The sequence below is a fragment of the Sinohyriopsis cumingii genome, chromosome 11 (assembly GCF_028554795.1).
Source record: "Sinohyriopsis cumingii isolate HCF-2022 chromosome 11, ASM2855479v2, whole genome shotgun sequence".
Taxonomy (NCBI): Eukaryota; Metazoa; Mollusca; class Bivalvia; order Unionida; family Unionidae; genus Sinohyriopsis; species Sinohyriopsis cumingii.
In genome coordinates, this window is record NC_142971.1 from 93,114,445 (window position 1) to 93,132,688 (window position 18,244).

Sequence of the window (18,244 nt, forward strand, 5' to 3'; positions counted from 1 at the left end):
TGAATGTATGACCTGATTATTTCCATCTCACTTTCTCACGCGCTTTACTAATTGCCATATACATTTACCTCTGTATTTCTATTATGAATTCATCTTCTTTGTTATAGAAACGTTTAGAAATTAATAATCTAAATTTGCATTTAATGTATTATTTAAGTATGCGAATGAATCACATTCTTTAAATACTAGTTTGTGACTGATAACTCAACCATAGCTACCAATATAGACCTATCCGGTCGCCAGTTTTTCAATATGTACCTTCCCTTTTCCGCTACGTTTCATTACACGCATCGACCATTAAGGTACAGATTACTGGTACTAATGGTAATGTATGTTTGACACGAGAAAGACTGAATAAAATAGGACATGTCGCAAACGCATCCATATTTATGACAATACAAAATATCACTTTATTTCTGCATAAATATATAACTTTAAAATGCTACAGAAAATAACTTCATCGGAATGTAAGTAAAAATATGTAATGCATATTAATTAGGATATTTGTGTTCACATATTTAAATCCTTATTCCTGAATAATTAATCATGCAATTACCGTCCATTCAATTTAAATGGAGCAAGAAATTACAGTTATCCAATTTAACTTGAGGTGGAATTCTGAAATTTTATAACTTATCTGTAAAAGAAAATTAATTAAAGGGAAGTAATTTCTCACCCTTATAGCTATTAATTGAATAGTTGAAATTGATGAATAATTGTGAAAAAGGATTGTAGAAATACAAACGAAGTCTTTGAATGACCAATTCATTTGTAGCTTTAAATCTTCATGTAATTTGCAAATTTAACAGTCATCTACACAGTTAATAGAACTTAAATTATTTATCGTTTTTATGAAAATAATTTTGTTGAAATTAATAATGATTTAATTCATTCATCTGTGTGTTTTAGCAGTATGTATAATTCAATTATGTACCTACAGATTTGATATGGTAAAGGGCGGGGAAGATCGCCGAGCTTGAATACGGTGATATGCTGCAGACAGTAACACAAGCGAGGCAGCCAGCCAAAGCTATTGTATGGCCAACGCCAATCTCGCTTCACCCGCTCCGAGGGTGTCATGCATGCAGGTTCCAAGGCATCCATCATTGCGGATTTGAGGTAGTTAACTATATCGGTTTTGAGGCTATCAAAACGAGATAAACGACGGGCCAAGCAAAAGCCTCTAAGGAAGCAAAGGCTCCTACCCCAGTTCTTACAACTGATAATTTATGTCCACTGTCATACACAAAGAAGGTCTTCGCGGAAAAGATAAAAACGTCGATGTCAACATTTGAGTCAAAATACCAAGAAGTCACCGCCGAGAAGTGGACCTCCACACATTACTCAGGGCATTGATATCTGGATTGATCAACATGCTCACCCAAGAGACTGGAAAAAGGGGAGTCAAGTTTGATCTTAGCATTAAGGCTCAGTACTCATTAAAGCAGAAAGAGAAGCTGTGCCCATGCTAGTCTACTTATCTTCCCGCCAAAGAGAAGTGCGCTGTTGCACGATGATAGCGACGAGCTGATTCTTAGGGCTGTATCTAAGATGGAGGTCAGATTGGAAAGGAATGCACTTACATATATCCGATACCCTTAACACAACTGTTTTTAATAGCACTACGTTATTTACACCATGCGCATCCCCAATAAGGCTCTGAATGAATGTTCAGCATACTGTTGTTGTCTTACGGCGACAAGTAACACTACATACGAATCCGACTATAGTAGTAACAAAAATGAAGAAAAACCAACGTTGCTGCACAAGTCTCCTCTCCTTCAATCCATATCACCTGCTTGAAACTCACATTGATGGATGCGTTGACACAGAATAAACGTCGCGGCAGAAAAAACAGAGCCAGAAAAGAAGAAGCTTTACTTTAAGCATCTCTTTCATCAGATTAGCGTACCCTACGTTATCTATATTGACACCGAGGCGCTAAACGTTCCAATCGAATGGAAAGACGTTGACCCACCTACAGCGATACCTATCAAACCTTCAGCTCGCCTCCATACGGCTTCTGCTATATCATCTAGCAATGTGACGGTAAAACAAACCTCTCGTGATAAGCAGAGGAGAGTACTCAGTAGTCCAACTGATTACAAGTTTGGACGAAGAGACGTTATATATCAGATAGGAATTAACCCAACCTCCCATTTTGTGATGACGCTCGTGAACACGAATTTGCTTGAAGCCACTAAACTCGTTCACATCTGCTGATAGTGGCTGGGTGATAACAAAATAAGAGACAACTACAACATCACCGGCCGGTACAGAGGAGCAGCATATAAAAGCTGTAACCTTCAGCTAGTACTAAGACCAGCAGAAACGAAAGTCCACGTTATTATGCTCAGCCATAGAAACTACGACAACAATCTGCTGCTGCCAGCTCTATGAACAGCCGCAACTGCATACCTCAATGATATTCCCAACAACATGGAAGCGTATATGACCTTTTCCATTGGCCATCTCCAGTTTAAGGACAGCTGTCAGATTTGTTCATGAATATCTATCTACGATGGCAGTTGACCCTTCCCGCGGGACGGCGTACATATTACACGTTGTCATACCGAAGGCGATGTCCTCCAAATGACTAAAAAGAATGTCTATCCGCAGGAGTGTGTGAATGGATTGTGTCGTTTTGACGAGACGAAGCAACCTCCCATCGGAATATTCTACAACATCATTAATCCGATGGGAAGAAAGTATGGAATACCTTTGGCTACAAGAGGATGTGAGACAACTCACTGCTGGGTCGTCCCCGAAAAGATTTATTTAAATGGCTCCAGATGCTCCCCGGGGATATCTTCAACATTGAATATTCGGATGATTTTCACGACGCTCACAATAATTACCCTCGATTCTATGACTATTCGTAAAGAATGTTTGTCTTCCTGTCATCACGGTTTGGGGAGAATCTCGAATATCGTTATATCGCATGGCACTACAGTTACTAAGATTTTAACGAGCGGTAGAGTTCGATCAGAGTTAACAGAACACAGGCCATGGAAAATCAGCGGAAGCATATTCATGTCTATTTGGCACGGTTCCAGGGTCAAAGCGTTACTGCCGGATAATCACATGGAGGTACTCTCAACCAAAGCTAGATTCAATCTTAACCGCCCCATTTACACAACCAGGCCTTTCTCACTTTTTCGAGATATTGATGTATAAAATTTATTGCAAATACACAATGATCTGCTCTGGTACCAAAGCCCATCTGCTTTGCACCTATACTGAGAGTCTAATAGAGATGGAAGATATCTGGTACATGGCGGAGGACGCCGATCCCTACGATACGAGCGGCCTCCTGGAAGGTCACAATTGCATATGAACGCTAAGAAGAAGGTGGTAGGAAAGTTTAAAGTCGACAAAAATGGAGTCCTCATCCCTCAGTTGTCGTGTTTATGCCCCACGGTGTACTCTATCCTGAAGGCAGCAAGTGTGGAGTCCCAGAGTGCCAAGAGAGTAGCACGAACGACGTCTAATACTAACATCAAACATAAGCTAAAACTTAAAAGGCTAGGCGGAGAAGGCAGTTTTGCCACACCAAAATAACCATAGGTAGCAGAATCATCAGATAGGAATATATAGCCTGGTAATGACTAACCTTTCTCCAATGGAAAATGAAAACTGATTGGACCCATTGGGATAACAACCAGAGCCTATGGCCAATATCTAAACATAGTTGGTGACCGACAAAAGTTTGAAGAGTTTGTGAAATCTTCACTCAAGATCAAATCCTTTGTAGCCGAGGTGCCAGAAGCCCGAACAGTGACGAAGCCTGCTAGCAGACGCTATACAATTTTCAAAGAAGAATATGTTTCTTCTGGAGTTTGCTCCTCCTGTGGATGGTATGCCACTAATTTTACGGCGTGCAGGGCAGCGTCGTTCTGTACTGCCAATCCACATGTTCCGCCGAGATTCCGGTATCCCGTGGGGATAGTATGGCTGCTATTTTCATGAACGACGGGTACTCTGAAGACATTTTTGATTGTGAGAACTCCTTTTCATTCAACGAGCTTTACGCTGGGTTATAGTACCATTGTAAGATAGTTGGGTATCTTCTGCTGTGATATACAACACTTCTCGCACGAATCTATGGAGAGGCAGACGATCACCCTCCCCATCAGGGATCTTATCAATGTGTTATATGATGGGTTGGTAAAGAATTTCCTATCTGTCATTTATAAGGGACAAGCGACTTTCCCTGGCGCACCACAGTTTCCGCGAACGAAAATGTCAAGCACGGTAAATATAGAAGGGGAGGAATTGAATATCCCATTCGCACAAGGTAAGGACCTTGAGTCCAATCGTATCGGTAAGATTCCTGATTCCAAGCCGCCTTAAATAAATGTTGACATACACTGAAAATTAGGTTTCAACGGTTTGTAATGATTCTATGTAGTCCTCAACTTCCTCTTCCGGATAAACACATGACTCTTTTCACAATCACAGGTAATACCGTCTTCGCTAGAGGACTCTGGCAGTATATAACGGTATGACCATCTGACAGTATATAACGGTATGACCATCTGACAGTATATAACGGTATCTCATGGACCTATAATGTCTCTAATTCGAGTGTTGGTGAAAGTCATTCATGATAATATGCTCTTATGACCGCCAGTGCCCGCTAAGACCCACTCTCCAACGACACGCTGGGTCCAACAAAAACGTTGCTGCTCTGTGATTTAGCAAAATGTGATGTGTGGTGGTCTCAAAGCAACCTTTTACTGCTACTGCAAATATTCAGTCGTTGCACATAATATCCACGTAATAGATATGCCATGGATGCCAAGAAAATGCAACGAAATTAATTAAATCTGAAAATGTGTTGTCTTCGTCTTCTTCTCTTATTGACATTTTTCTTTTCTGCTTTACTAGATTGCAAAAGGTGGAAATGTCTTGTATGAGAATTGTTTCGGACAACATGGATCGACCGCTTGTCGATTAACGGTGCTACCACCCGTGCATATTGGAATTAAAACAGAACCAGCTGAGAAAACAACTCAGAGCGTGAGTATAAAAGAAGAAGACGTTTCCATACATGCTGGACAATCCACTTCACCTACAAAATCTATCATGGTCTATGACCCTAGACCTCCATGGCCGTTCAAAATTAGTAAAGTAAAATGAAGGTTTACCTTACGGAGTGGAATAATAACATATTAATAACATGAACGTGTTTGTACGTTTGTTGGACTTCTTTTAAGCATCTGTCTTGACTTTCAAAATATCTTTGACGTAACAATACGTGTACTAAAAATATGTTTAACTTAAATTTTCAAAACAAAAATAAACTTCGGGGTGCAGGCGCAAGTGATGTGTTAGTCGGATAGTGGACAATGTAATGACCAAGGTTATGTCCATAAGAGAAACATTAAGTAATACTTGGTGCGAAATATAAGCATAACCACCAAATTGTTTCAAGTTTCATATGTACGGAAGTAAGTGTGTGTTTGTGTGTGTGTGTGAATATTCTGATGCAGCATATCACACGATGCTGGTACGAAAATACACACACACAATATATATACCTATATTATACATACATATATGCATATATATACATAGATCTATCCATACATACATAATTATAAGAATGCAAATCATATGGCGAATAACAACCCTTTCAAGAGTACTGGATCGAGCAAGAGATCACGTGTGTCATATGTTGATTAGATAAGCGCAATATACTGACAATGAACAGTGCGAAAATAGTATCTAGTGCAGTCTTTTGCAAATGCAAATACAAAATATATACAAGACAAACAAATAAAACAGAAAAATGATTATGTTTGCGAAACTTTACTTGGCTATTTCTACAGGAATTAAACTTTTTAACTGTATTATGTTTCAACTAGTTTATTTCTGCTTGTTGCTGATACGTCAGAGATATTTCGAAAGTGAAGACAGATGCTGATACTCAGAAATATTTGTATTGACCTAGAAATTGATAAGCCATAACGACATTTGTTATTTTATGTAAATTTATGTATGCGCAAATGATATCCAGGATATATTATTGTTATAGCAGTCAAAGGTTATTAAACCAATTTAGAGAGTTATTGAAAAGAAAATGTGTCGGCTGCAAAAACTAATTTTATTTGTGCTTGGTTGTCTTTACACACACACACACACACACACACATATATATATATATATATATATATATATATATATATATATATATATATATATATATATATATATATATATATATATATATATATACATCTTTTCTCCAGGATATACTTCCCATTTTCGTCCAGAGAATTTGATAAGAGATCTTACTGTACCTTTGCAGCTAAAGAATAAACAATTACTATTAAATCAATACCAAGAATGCCTAATTCTAGCTCGCGCATCAACAGTAGATTAGGATAGGAAAAACTACTCTATAAATATAATGGAACTACATTAATCCGTACTGAATCGGACGTAATAATTTTGACGTGAGTCCATTTTTTTCCTTTACTTAAATTAATGTGGTGTGCGTCTATTGAGACATTTACCACTGGTTAATGCCAACACAGGTGGCTTTTTAATCACTCCTGGGGGGGGGGGAGGAATAAGTGCCGCTTCACCCAGGCTTTAATGTGTTCATAGAACACTTATTAATCGGGCCGTCAGATCGAGGCACTAGTATGTGCCTAGCGATCTGAGTGTAGGGCCAAGTTGTGTGGGATTGGACCTAACACACACCCAGTTTTTGTTTGCTTTGTTTTGCGACTAGGGGGATTGGACCCATCCTACGGTCGCATTTACTATTGTATGGCGTGCACTGCTTGTATGGTATTGGTGTCTGTGCGTGCTGAAGGAGGCAAGGCCGAGGCTCGGGAGGAGGTACAATGGCACAGGTTGTTAGTGCTTGACCTCCGGTTATCCTTGGTCTAATTTGCGTCTTAATGAATTTTTGATAAAGTAACTCTGTGCTGTTGTTATCAGAGAGTGTTTAGAGTAAGGTTATGAAGCGTCTAGTTTGACAGCTATGGTTGTGTAAGTTGCCACTTGATGTGACGGGCCTAGCTGGTATTGGGTTGTATTGGTCCTTATTTTGCTGATGGGAGCGTGGTGGTCTGGTTATTTGAGGTCTTATATTCTAATTTGAGTTAGTTTGCAGCCTTGTGCTGCCGGGCCTGATAGTCTTTGGAATTTTCGACTACCTCATATGTACTAATTTGGGGTCTTGCTGCCTAGATCGAGTTTGTTTTGCAGGCTTGTGCTGCCGGACCTGGTAGTCTTGGGTTTTTGACTACATTATGTGTGCTTAATTGGTGGACTACCACCTAGTTCTAGTTTGTCGCAGCCTTGTGATGCCGGGCCTGATTGTCTTTGGGCTTTTAGACTACCTTATATGATCTAGTTGGGGTCATATATTATGTTGTGGGCGGCCCTGATGGTCTGGATTCTAGACCACCTTTTACGTACTTAATTTGGGGTCGTGCCTATATTGATTATTTATGAGGCTGTCTCCTAGGTAACGGTGTTAGTTATTCGGCAGAGTTATGTTGTTAGCTGGACGTTGTTAGAGAGAGTTATGATAGAGGAGAGTATATATATATATATATATATATATATATATATATATATATATATATATATATATATATATATATATATATATATATAATATTAATATATAATTGTGGTGCCTAGTATTTGTTTAATGCAATATTCATGATTTAATTTGCCAGGCTGTATTCATATCTATTTTATCCCAGATAGATGTCCAAGCCGATTACTCGGGTCTTTAAGTGAACGTATCATGGCATCTACTGGGTATCCCTAATTATTTGGCCTTGTTCTTTTTGTAATTTGGTTTGACATGATGATTTGCAAAATTGATATCCCCTATGTTTAATTTATTAGTCAGGTAATCTTGTTCGTTAGATAATTGAGGGTGGGGTTTGTTAATATATTTTAAGTTGGTTCCCTATCTTTTATTTGTGGTACTCTATATTTGTTTTATTGCAGTCTAATAATTTTGTTTTTCAGGCTGTAATTGTTTTTATGTTTTACCCAGTAAGCTGTCCTTGCCGATTACTCGGGTCTTTAAGAGAACTTATCTAGGCCAGCTACTGGGTGTTCCTAATAGTTTGACCTGGTTTCTTGTGGTTTTGTCCTGTTATTCTAGTTAGTTGTTATATTTTTTATTTAACCCTGTTTTGTATAAGTAGGATATTATATTTTTGTATTTGCTGTTTAGATTGGGGTTGGATTTGTTTAGGAATTCTGGGTATATGACTGGGGATCCTATTTTGTTTTGGTTCTGTTTTGAATGTCTCAATTTCTTTTTTTAATTTAAGGCATTCGTTGAAAATGTGTGGTGTGTCCTCGGGACCTGACAATAATAGCAATTAGGATTGTGTGGGAAGGGCCCTATGTGTTTACCATAGCTGTTGGCCAGTTTGGTTTTGCCTGTATAAATTCTATTAATTATCTTTTGTTCTTTGCCTTGGAGTACGCTTGGTTTTCTGTTTCTGCTAACTTCATTAATGATGTTGTTGAGTTTCCTACCTTGAGTACTGTCATTCCATTTTTGCTGCCATTTTTATCGATTAATAATGTTGTTAGGCTGAATATTTCTAATACTGTAGTTTAATTGGATGTGGTTGGAATCGTTAAGTTTTTGTTTGGCAGTTAAATCTGCTAGATCATTGTCTGGTATATTTATATGGGATGGTATCCACAGGAATTCGTTGTGCTGTTTGTTGTTGTTTAGGCTTTTTAGTATTGAGCTGGTTTGTTTCAAAATGTTTTCTCGATATTTGGTGTTGCTGCTGAGAATTGAGAAGATAACGCTAAGCGAGTCGCTTATCATTACTGTCTTGGGAGGGTTGTTGGTTGCGACCTATTTAAGTGTTTCTTTAATGGCTCAGAATTCTGCTGTAAAGACTGAGCAGTGGTCGGGTAGTCTATGTCCTATTTTGATGTTTAATTCTGGGATGACGTAAGCGGCTGTCGTTTGGGCAGGTTCTGCAGTTTTTGATCCATCAGTGTATATTTTGAGGAAATTTGAGTAGTTGGTGTTAATTTCTTCTTATGCTATGGTGTGTAACCGATGTTCCTGATCTTTTTTATTGCCATATTTTGTGAGGGAGATATTAATTTTTGGCTGTTTGTTTGTTTCATGTTTGAGATTTCCAATTTGTAGCTGTTCTATTAGTTCATGCACTAATTTCCCTGTAGGGGTTAGGTGTTGTAGTTTAGTGCTAAATGTTTTTCACATTTATTTATCGCTATTCTAGTGGGGTGGCAATGAGAATGATATGTCAGCCTGGCTACGTATCTTATAATCAGTTATTGTCGTCGGAGATGGAGCAGAAGTTCTCCGGTTAGTACTTGTAGTTCTGTGAGTGATGTTGATGGTAACGCGCCAGTGATTGTAATGAGGGCTTTTCTTTGTATAGTATCTAGTTTATTTAGGTGTTGCTTAGATGCTGAGTTGTATATGTGGCATCCGTAATCTAATTCAGATCTAATCAGTGCCCTGTATAGTGTTAGTAATTTTTCTTGATTGGATCCCCTTTCAGTTCCTTTAAGGGTTTTGAGGAGGTTTAGGTCCCTATTACACTTTTGGATTAACTCACTGATGTGGTGTCCCCAGTTTAAATGCGCATCATAATACATTGCCAGGAAACGTGCCCATTTTTTTGTACTTAATTTCATGATTTTGTATAGTCAGTTTGGGGAGTAGCTGGTTTATTTTACGTTTTGGTGTAAATATTACGGCTATGGTTTTTTTAATGAGCTAATTTAAAACCCCATTTGTCAGCCGATTTCCCTATATTGTTTAAGGTATCTTATATGTCTTTAATTACTTTGTGATTGGAGGGGTTTCCTGCTCTCCATATTCCACTGTCGTCCGCAAATTGCAATATTTCAGTTAGGTTGGATGCCACGTTCTTGTCTAGATCATTGATCATAAGGTTGAATAGAGTGGGACTGAGTACACTCCCTTGTGGAGTTCCGTTTTCTAAGGAAGTAACTCAGAGTGAGTGTTTCCGACTCCGGTTATTATCTTGCGGTCAGTTAGGAAGTTTTCGATGAAGTTGTACATTCGGCCTGTTATGGCGTAGTGGTTTAATTTGGCTAATAAGCCTTTAGTCCATACTAGGTCGAATGCCTTTTCAAAGTCTATGAACACCTCTATGAGATTCCTATCTGACTCCTTTTGGTGTTGAATGCCAATTTGATCGCTGTTTCAAGTCTTACTAGCTGATCCGTAGTGGATCTTTTGTTTCTGAATCCGCATTGGTTTTCGGCTGTTAGATTGTTTTGTTTAATGTGGCTTTTAAGCCGATTAGTGAATATAGTTTCCATAATTTTACAGATGTTGTTGGTTAATGAGGTTGGTCTATATGAGCTGACATTATTTGGGTCTTTGTTTGGTTTAGGTATAAGGATCACCACCGCAGTTTCCATTTATTGGGTAATATTCCTGTTTTCCATATTTGATTTAGTAATTTAATTGCAGTTTTCTTGATGTCATTTGGTAAGTTTTTGTACATGATGTATCCTATTTGATCTTCTCAATGTGATGTTTCTGTTTTTGATCTTACTACTTGGTCCCATTCATGTGTTGTTATATCTTTACTTAGGTTAGATTCTTTTGGCCCAAGGTCGCTAAATAGGTTTTGGTGGGTTTGTTCTACTTTGGATCGGTGTTGTTGAAATGAAGTAGTATGGGTTTGATTACTGCTCATTTCTGAGAACTATTTTGCCAATTGATCCGCTTTTTCCTTGAGCCCCTGGGATTTAGGGGTACTGTTAGTTGTTTTCCCCCTAATCGCTTTGATCTTGTCCCATTCTTGTTTAGTGCTGGTTTTAAGATTGATGTTAGTACAATATTCTTGCCAGCTGTTCTCTTTAGCTTGTTTGTTAATGCGTTTAAGTTACTTTTCTTTGTTTTTATAGTTGTTGAAGTCTAAGGAGTTACCTGTGTGTCTAAATTTATTGAGGGCTTTTTTCTTGTCTTTATGAGCTAGTTTGCATTGTTCACTCCACCATGGGACTTTTTGTTTATTTGGCTTGCCACTAGTTTTTGGAGTACTTGTGGTAGCGGCTCGAGTGATAATATTAATTAGGTTTTTATAATAGATATTAGCATCTTCATGCTCAATGTCCCTGGTGCTAGCTTTGTTTAGTTGTTCTTTGAATAATTCCCAATCAGCTTTATTACAATTCCACATAGGTTGTGTTTGAAGCGAGTTATACTGGATTGCCGTCTGTAGGGTGGTTATCAATGGAAGGTGGTCGCTTCCAATTGAGTCTGTTTGACCCACTCTCCATTCCGTCACCTGTGGTATTGTTGGGGAGCATATGGTAAGGTCAAATAGAGTTCCATCCAATGGGTTAAGGCGTGTTCTGGCGCCATTATTAGGGATTGTCAGGTTGGATTCAGCAGCCCATGCTTCAACCAACCTGATTCGTTTATCTGTTCGATCACTTCGACATAGCTCGTTATGTGCATTAAAATCACCACATACGACAATCCGGTCCACTCGTTATGATTATTGATCTGTCTATAAGTGTGTAAGTCACGTTCCTTAGTGTGCCACCTGGGTCATATAGGTTATATATTTGAATGTCAGTTCTTCCTGTGTGTATAATTAAGGATTGCATTTCGATCATTTGAGTGTTGTTGGCCAAAGTGTTGATGGGGACTGGTGTTATGTTTTGTATGTTGCTGTTGACAAAGGTTACTAGGCCTCCCCCTTGACCTTTAAGTCTATTTTGAAAGTATCCTGGGGCGTATCCATTAATTTTTGGTAATGGTTTGATTTGGTTGGTTATTTTAGTTTCTTGGATGCAGATTATGTCAGGTTTGGTAGTTAGATTGTGTAATTTAAATCTTAGTTCATCAATATTGGCTGACAGTCCTCTAGTATTCCATTGCCAAACTGTGATATTCTTATTTGTGCTAATCATGGTGGTGGTGGTCATTAGCTAACTGATTGAAGAGCCATAGAGGCCTCATTTCATGTATAGAATTAATTGTAATGTTTCCCCTAATTGAGGAGCCATAGAGGCCTCATTTCATGTATAGAATTAATTGTAATGTTTCCCCTAATTAAGGAGCCATAGAGGCCTCATTTCATGTATAGAATTAATTGTAATGTTTCCCCTAATTGAGGAGCCATAGAGGCCTCATTTCATGTATAGAATTAATTGTAATGTTTCCCCTAATTGAGGAGACATAGAGGCCTCATTTCATGTATAGAATTAATTGTAATGTTTCCCCTATTTGTGCTGCTTTGTTTTCTGATACTAAGAGTTTTTTTGTTAGCATGTTTTTGATTTGCTCAGTTATCTTTGCTATCTCTATTTTATGTTCTATATGGGTAGTTTTATTGTTGCAGTTAGTCCAATGGGGGTGGGGGTGGTTTGGCTGATTTAATTTTTTTTTTGAACTGGTGGGTTCTGGTTATTTGGTGGGGCTGGCTTGGAGTTGATTGTGTTTTGTTTAGGTACGATTTTATTTTTAATTGTTTCTTTTTTTGATGTTTGGTATTGTAGATTTTTTGTGTTCATAAGTTGGATAATCTGGTGATTGGGGTAGGTGGGGGCCTTTGCAATCGGTACATTTGGGTGTTTTTCTTCTGCATTGACCCCTATGGTGCCCTCCGCATTGTTTGCAGAGTGCTTAGAATTTACATTTGGAGGCAAAGTGTCCCCAGTGTTGACAATTGGTGCATAGTCTGGGTTTGTTTATATAGGGTTCAATGCGGTATCTTATTCCCGAGGGTGATAGTCGCACTGGAGATTTAAGCGGTGTTGCGATTCCAGAACTACTGTGTTGGTTTCTTTGCTTTCGTAATTTTTGAGTTTGAATGCCCTGTTGATGGATGTCCCCTCTCTTTAATTTGAGTGGTTAATTGGTCGTTATTTAATTTTTGAATTATTCCTGTAAGTTTCAATATCGCTTTGAAGGTGGTTTGTTGTGGTCTGGGTGTGGGTCGTTATGTTATAACGGTGACACACATAAATCATTTGCAGATTTTGTATTTTGTTTGTTTTTGATCTCTATGTTAACAAAAAACCAATAACTCCGCTCACCCCACTGGTATGTGTGATTGTATGTTTATGTAAAGATGTAATAGTGTGTTTATACTCCTACCGGTACCTACTTGTTTTTGTGTGGACACCAATCCGATTCCTAACTAAGGAAGCTAGTGACCTTTTAGGTAACCACTTTGATAACAAAATTTGAAATGACATTATATATAGTTTCCTCATAATCTGTTCTTGTGGATATATAAACAAAGATTTTAAAGGAAATATAGGTAGTAATTTTGACTTGGGTTCCTTCAATTTTGATTTTGGTTCCCTTTATTTTTTATAGAAGGATACTTATTCAGGTGCCAGTCTTCCATTTCCTGTATTTCTGCCTCCAGTCATACAGTTTTATTTTATTTTGGCTTGTACACTCTACCGTAATCTATTTCACATTTTTCTGGTTTCCTCGCCACATGGAGTTACTATGTTTATAATGATCCTTGTCAAGGGGTCTTTTAGTCCAGTGTTTGATATGTGCTACATAGTTTGTGGCATTTGCTATATACTCGTGTATTTGTTTGGGTTCGTTTGAGCAAGTCAATTTCCCCAGTTTTGCTGTTTACCATCGAACGAAAAAGGACACGTAATGAGACTAGTGCATCGTCATTAAACGGAGAAAGTAAAAAGGGATAGTAAGTTGAGGTTCGTACCTTAACGGCTTGTGACCGAGATAGATGGGTGCCATCTTGTCCACCACCTCTCGCACTGGAGGTGATTTTCCCATATATCTTTTCCGCAGAGGTCAGCCATCGGCCCCTTCCACTCGCTTGCGTAAGGTTCTTTTGCCTTGTAGTATTTTGAAAATTCTAAATATTCTATGCTATATGAAGAAATAAAGAAAGAAAGAAAGTAAAGGAAGGAATTTGTTCTGTATTGCATGTTATGCGTGCCATTTGTGTTTACAGAATATTTCTAGGGTTGTATTTATGTTTCCCATTTCTGTTCATGTTTGTTTTGTTTCTGTTCTGTCTGTTTCAGGAACTCTTGAGTGATCCGTACTACCTCATAGTAACCTGACAGCACTGGCATAACTCCGTCTTTAATCCTAAATTGAGTGACATATTCCCTGTCCATATGTACATTTTCAATTTTCCTTTCCTGCTCCTGTCTAATTGTTAGATTATGTTAGCTGTGCGAGCTCTCTCTTGTCTTTAGTAGGTATTTCCTGTAGTGACCATGTTTCTCTATTTACGGGAGGTGGGTGGGAACACAGACAGAGAGGGCAGAATTTATATTCGTTTACAGGACCGCCATCGCCCCAGTAACTGGATCTGACCGAGCTGCATTCTTAGGTAGATATTGTCATTTTGTTAGTATCCATTGCCTCACGACTATCCCGTGCCGCCCCTCTCTGTATTAGGAAAATTGTATATACCCTCACAGCAAGTCAACAAGGCATTGAATTATGTCATTGTATATTTATTTATTATAGATTTAATTTGTATATCAAAGTTGTTTATCATGACAATCTACCTACTGAGTTTGTATTTGACGTAGTTTCTTTCCCTCGCTATTTCGTTATATTAAAGAATGATATGTTTTTTTATTATATATTTCCTCCTTCATAGGGGATATGTAGTTATTTTATGAGCTAAATGTCAAGAGGTCAAGAGAATGTCATCTCTCCCTGTATGTAGCTTTGCAGTGATGTTGGTATTTAGGCAACATTTTTCCACACTTGTGTCCACTGCACTTCTGGATTTTTAAATTCCAGTGTTATGCATATTTGATTTAATTTATTTTTGATTTAATTTAATTGTTTGTTAGTAAAAAGAATTACATTCCATGTTATTGTAATGTAATTTTATTTACTGGATTTGACATTGTCCAGAAATTTAATTCAGTAGAAAACAACTAATAAGAGAAACTTTGTATTAATGCTGGCCTAGTTCCTGACCTTGATTCAGAACCAGTAAGAATTGTGGTAAACAACTTTTTATGTTTTTTAATTCTTTCTCAGAGTATGGTTCATAAAGTGAAATCGATGCCATATTTGGAGTACGTGACAAATAACATGTATCAATTAGGTTTTCCAGAGGATTGACCCACATTCGGGCATCTGTTTTGCATTGTAGCTAGATTTATTATTGATGTTTTGAGAACGAATAGTCATTAGTGCCTTAACACTTGAGAAGTTAAAGTGTTTTATGTTGTGACCAGTTTTGGGGCTAATTATTTTAATTTTCTGTAAATTTGTTTTGATTCCAAGAGATTATTTTCACATGGAAGTACTTGTGCTCTAAATTAATTCTTGGACAAAGTCAGTTATCGAAATTTATACAGACTTCAAATTTTTTACTTGGATTCAACAAAGAACTGTTGACACATCAGTATGACGCTGGCCACAGCATACGTCATCACCTTCCCTTATGGATTTCATCGGGATTCGAACTCAATTTCATTAGGACATTGTATTACTAGGACTTTATTTTTTAATTCTTGGATTATTTTAGGATTTGATTTGTAAAACCTTAAGTTCTTTTTCTGATTATTAACTTGTTTTTCTTGGAAAATAAATTAGTTGTTAAATTTTATAAAGCTTGTTGTCTTCACCCTTTTCTCGTTACGTCTTTGCAAGAGCCTTTTTAAATTTATTTTTTTAGTACTTTCTTTACTTAAAATCACGTAAATCTTGCCGTTGCCTTTTTCTACTTACATATGAATGTCTTTTACGTTTGTGGTTAGGTAAGTATAGAGTGTGGGTATAAAACACCTACCCTCGTTGTTGGAATGTTAGTGTGTGAACTTAGATTGTAATCCAAAAGAGGATCATCTATTTGGGGGCAGGGGCGTCTGTATTTGGATATTAATCAAACTCTTATGCTGAAATGTAGTGTGTGTTTGGATAGAAATCAAACAGTGACTGTTTAATTGCAAATCAGGCGTGTTTATATAGTACTCAAAAGTCGGGTGCTAGATAGTATATATGGTCCGTTGGATTGTAATCCGTTGGATTGTAATCAGAAATCAGGTACTAGATTGTAGATGTGTGTGTGTGTGTGTGTGTGTGTGTGTGTGTGTGTGGTAATCAAAAGTGATTGTTGCATAGTATACGTGATGTGTTTGGATAGTAATTAAATACAATGGTGCCGTATTGTAAGGTGTATTACTTGGATAGTAATCAGAAAGTGGGTACTGTGTGTATTTGGTGTGTGCAAGATTCTAGATAAAAGATTTAAACATCCCAGTTTGAGCCCATAAAACCGTCTGACGCTATGATAAATTCACAGACTCAATAGCTTTACATACCGGAGGCAAATACCCTCAAATGTGTATGTATTGTATTGAAAGTAAAAGTATATTTAGGAATTTAGGTACAAATATCGATATGGGCATTCCTGTTTGAAGCAGTAAGCCGTTTGCATGAATTTTTAAATTCCATAGACTTCCATCTAGATGGCTACGTAAACTAAACCAAAATAAAAACCTAGAGCAATATTAAATTCCATTTGGTTCGATAATATCAATCCCCAAGTTAAACCAGTTTAACATAGGACTTTTTGGGCTCTTTAATTCACTTTAGATGATAAATCTAGAGACCATTGTAGCATACAATTCACCATACGCACCTGTAGTGGCATACTAAAGTCAACTCTAACAATGTTGATACATAAGTACAATTGCATTACTTGTTAAATGTAGCAAAGATTTTCATTTGACAGGCCGTAACTATGTGATCAGGCCGATCTACATATTTTCTGTATCAATTGGACAGACAATTACTTTATACCAACTTCTAAAGGTACAGTCAAGTGCGAAGTAACTAATGTAACACTAAAACGCATGGCATACACACTACATGCCCTTGACATAAAAATGTTGGCTTATAACATGTATTTTTGCCGATAATACATCATTCTTTCTTGACTGAATTTGACCTACCAAGGATGAAAACTGAGGCTACAACATTTCCCCTGCGGTTGGTAACAAATGAAATTAAAACTATAAGTAAATGGATACAGTGATTACAATTGACAAAATAGTCCTACAATATAAGATAGATCCCACACAGCCCCATCGTAACTGTCAGGGTCGATACTTTGACTACTGGGCCACCATTATTATAACAATTTACCGATTGCCTTATTTGCATTTCTAATTGGCCGTTGATGGTTCGATTTGGATTTGGATATTTTGTAACGAAGCTTAAACAGTGTTTCAGTCATATCGCTATGATCTCTGCATTTTGGTAGTTTATAATGATGTCTAGCACTGGGGCATCATTTCACACCCAGTCACGTTGTTTTGACACCAGGCCGACCAGTACTAACGCTCACCTCTTAATGCTGAGCGCCAAAAGATACAGCTGCTAGTACCAAGTTTTGTAAGTCTTTCGTACGATTCGGCCGGGGTTCTAACCCTCGACTTCCCGCATCCGAGGCGAATGCTCTAACCACTTAGGCCACTTAGGCCACCGGAGTGGCCACTGTAGGTAGCCTACCATGTTAATGAGCACGAAAACATATTTAAAGTAACAAAACTTGGTTATTCACAAGCCTGTTAATATAAAAGTCATTTGTATGTCCAACAAAACAACACACTATTTGCTTTGAATATTGATCTTCTACTCAGAACACATGCACCAATTTATATATCGGAATGTTAAATACCTTAGATCGTCTACCAGTGGTGGAATTACTTGTTCGATGATGACCTAGCTTTTATGATGTTGATCGAGAATCCCTTGTTCCATAAAGAACTATGTAGCAGAAGCCGTCAACAATAATTCGTACGCTTAAATAATGCTCTAAAATTAATAGGAAACATCTTTTAACAAGCCGGAATACAAAACAAAAGAATTAATGTAAGATTTTAATTTTGTTTATCCAGAGTGTGTCGGGTAAAAACTGTAAATTGCCGATTCCTAGAGCTAGCGTAACGCCTTTCAATTGTAATCTGCTGTGTGATTCGGTAACTGACATTCTCTACCTGAAAAACTCTTAAGTAACCCCAACAGAGGTCTACCAATACCCGCTGAAGGTTGAGCGGTAGCGACAACGTCAACCGAAGGGTACTGTTTACAATGTATTTTGTGAGTATAGTATTGTACCTGGGCATTGACAATATTGGTTCAAGGTCTTGAGCTTCATATACCTGAACTTGCGAGAACTTTCAACGCCACTTGAACGAGGGCAAGCTATTTTGTAATAAGCAATAACCTTCTTATTATATGCTT

General features: G+C 37.6%; 1 protein-coding gene across 1 annotated transcript in view; it reads left to right on the plus strand.

Moving 5' to 3' along the window:
- The window catches only part of LOC149789014 (uncharacterized), a 92,206-nt gene extending 76,600 nt beyond the window's left edge, over positions 1-15,606 (plus strand). The window contains exon 8 of the mRNA XM_089975174.1: positions 14,047-15,606. Within this exon, the coding sequence (XP_089831300.1) occupies positions 14,047-14,085 (39 nt within the window). The 3' untranslated portion in view covers positions 14,086-15,606. The remainder of the gene's footprint in view (positions 1-14,046) is intronic.
- The last annotated feature ends 2,638 nt before the right edge of the window (positions 15,607-18,244 follow it).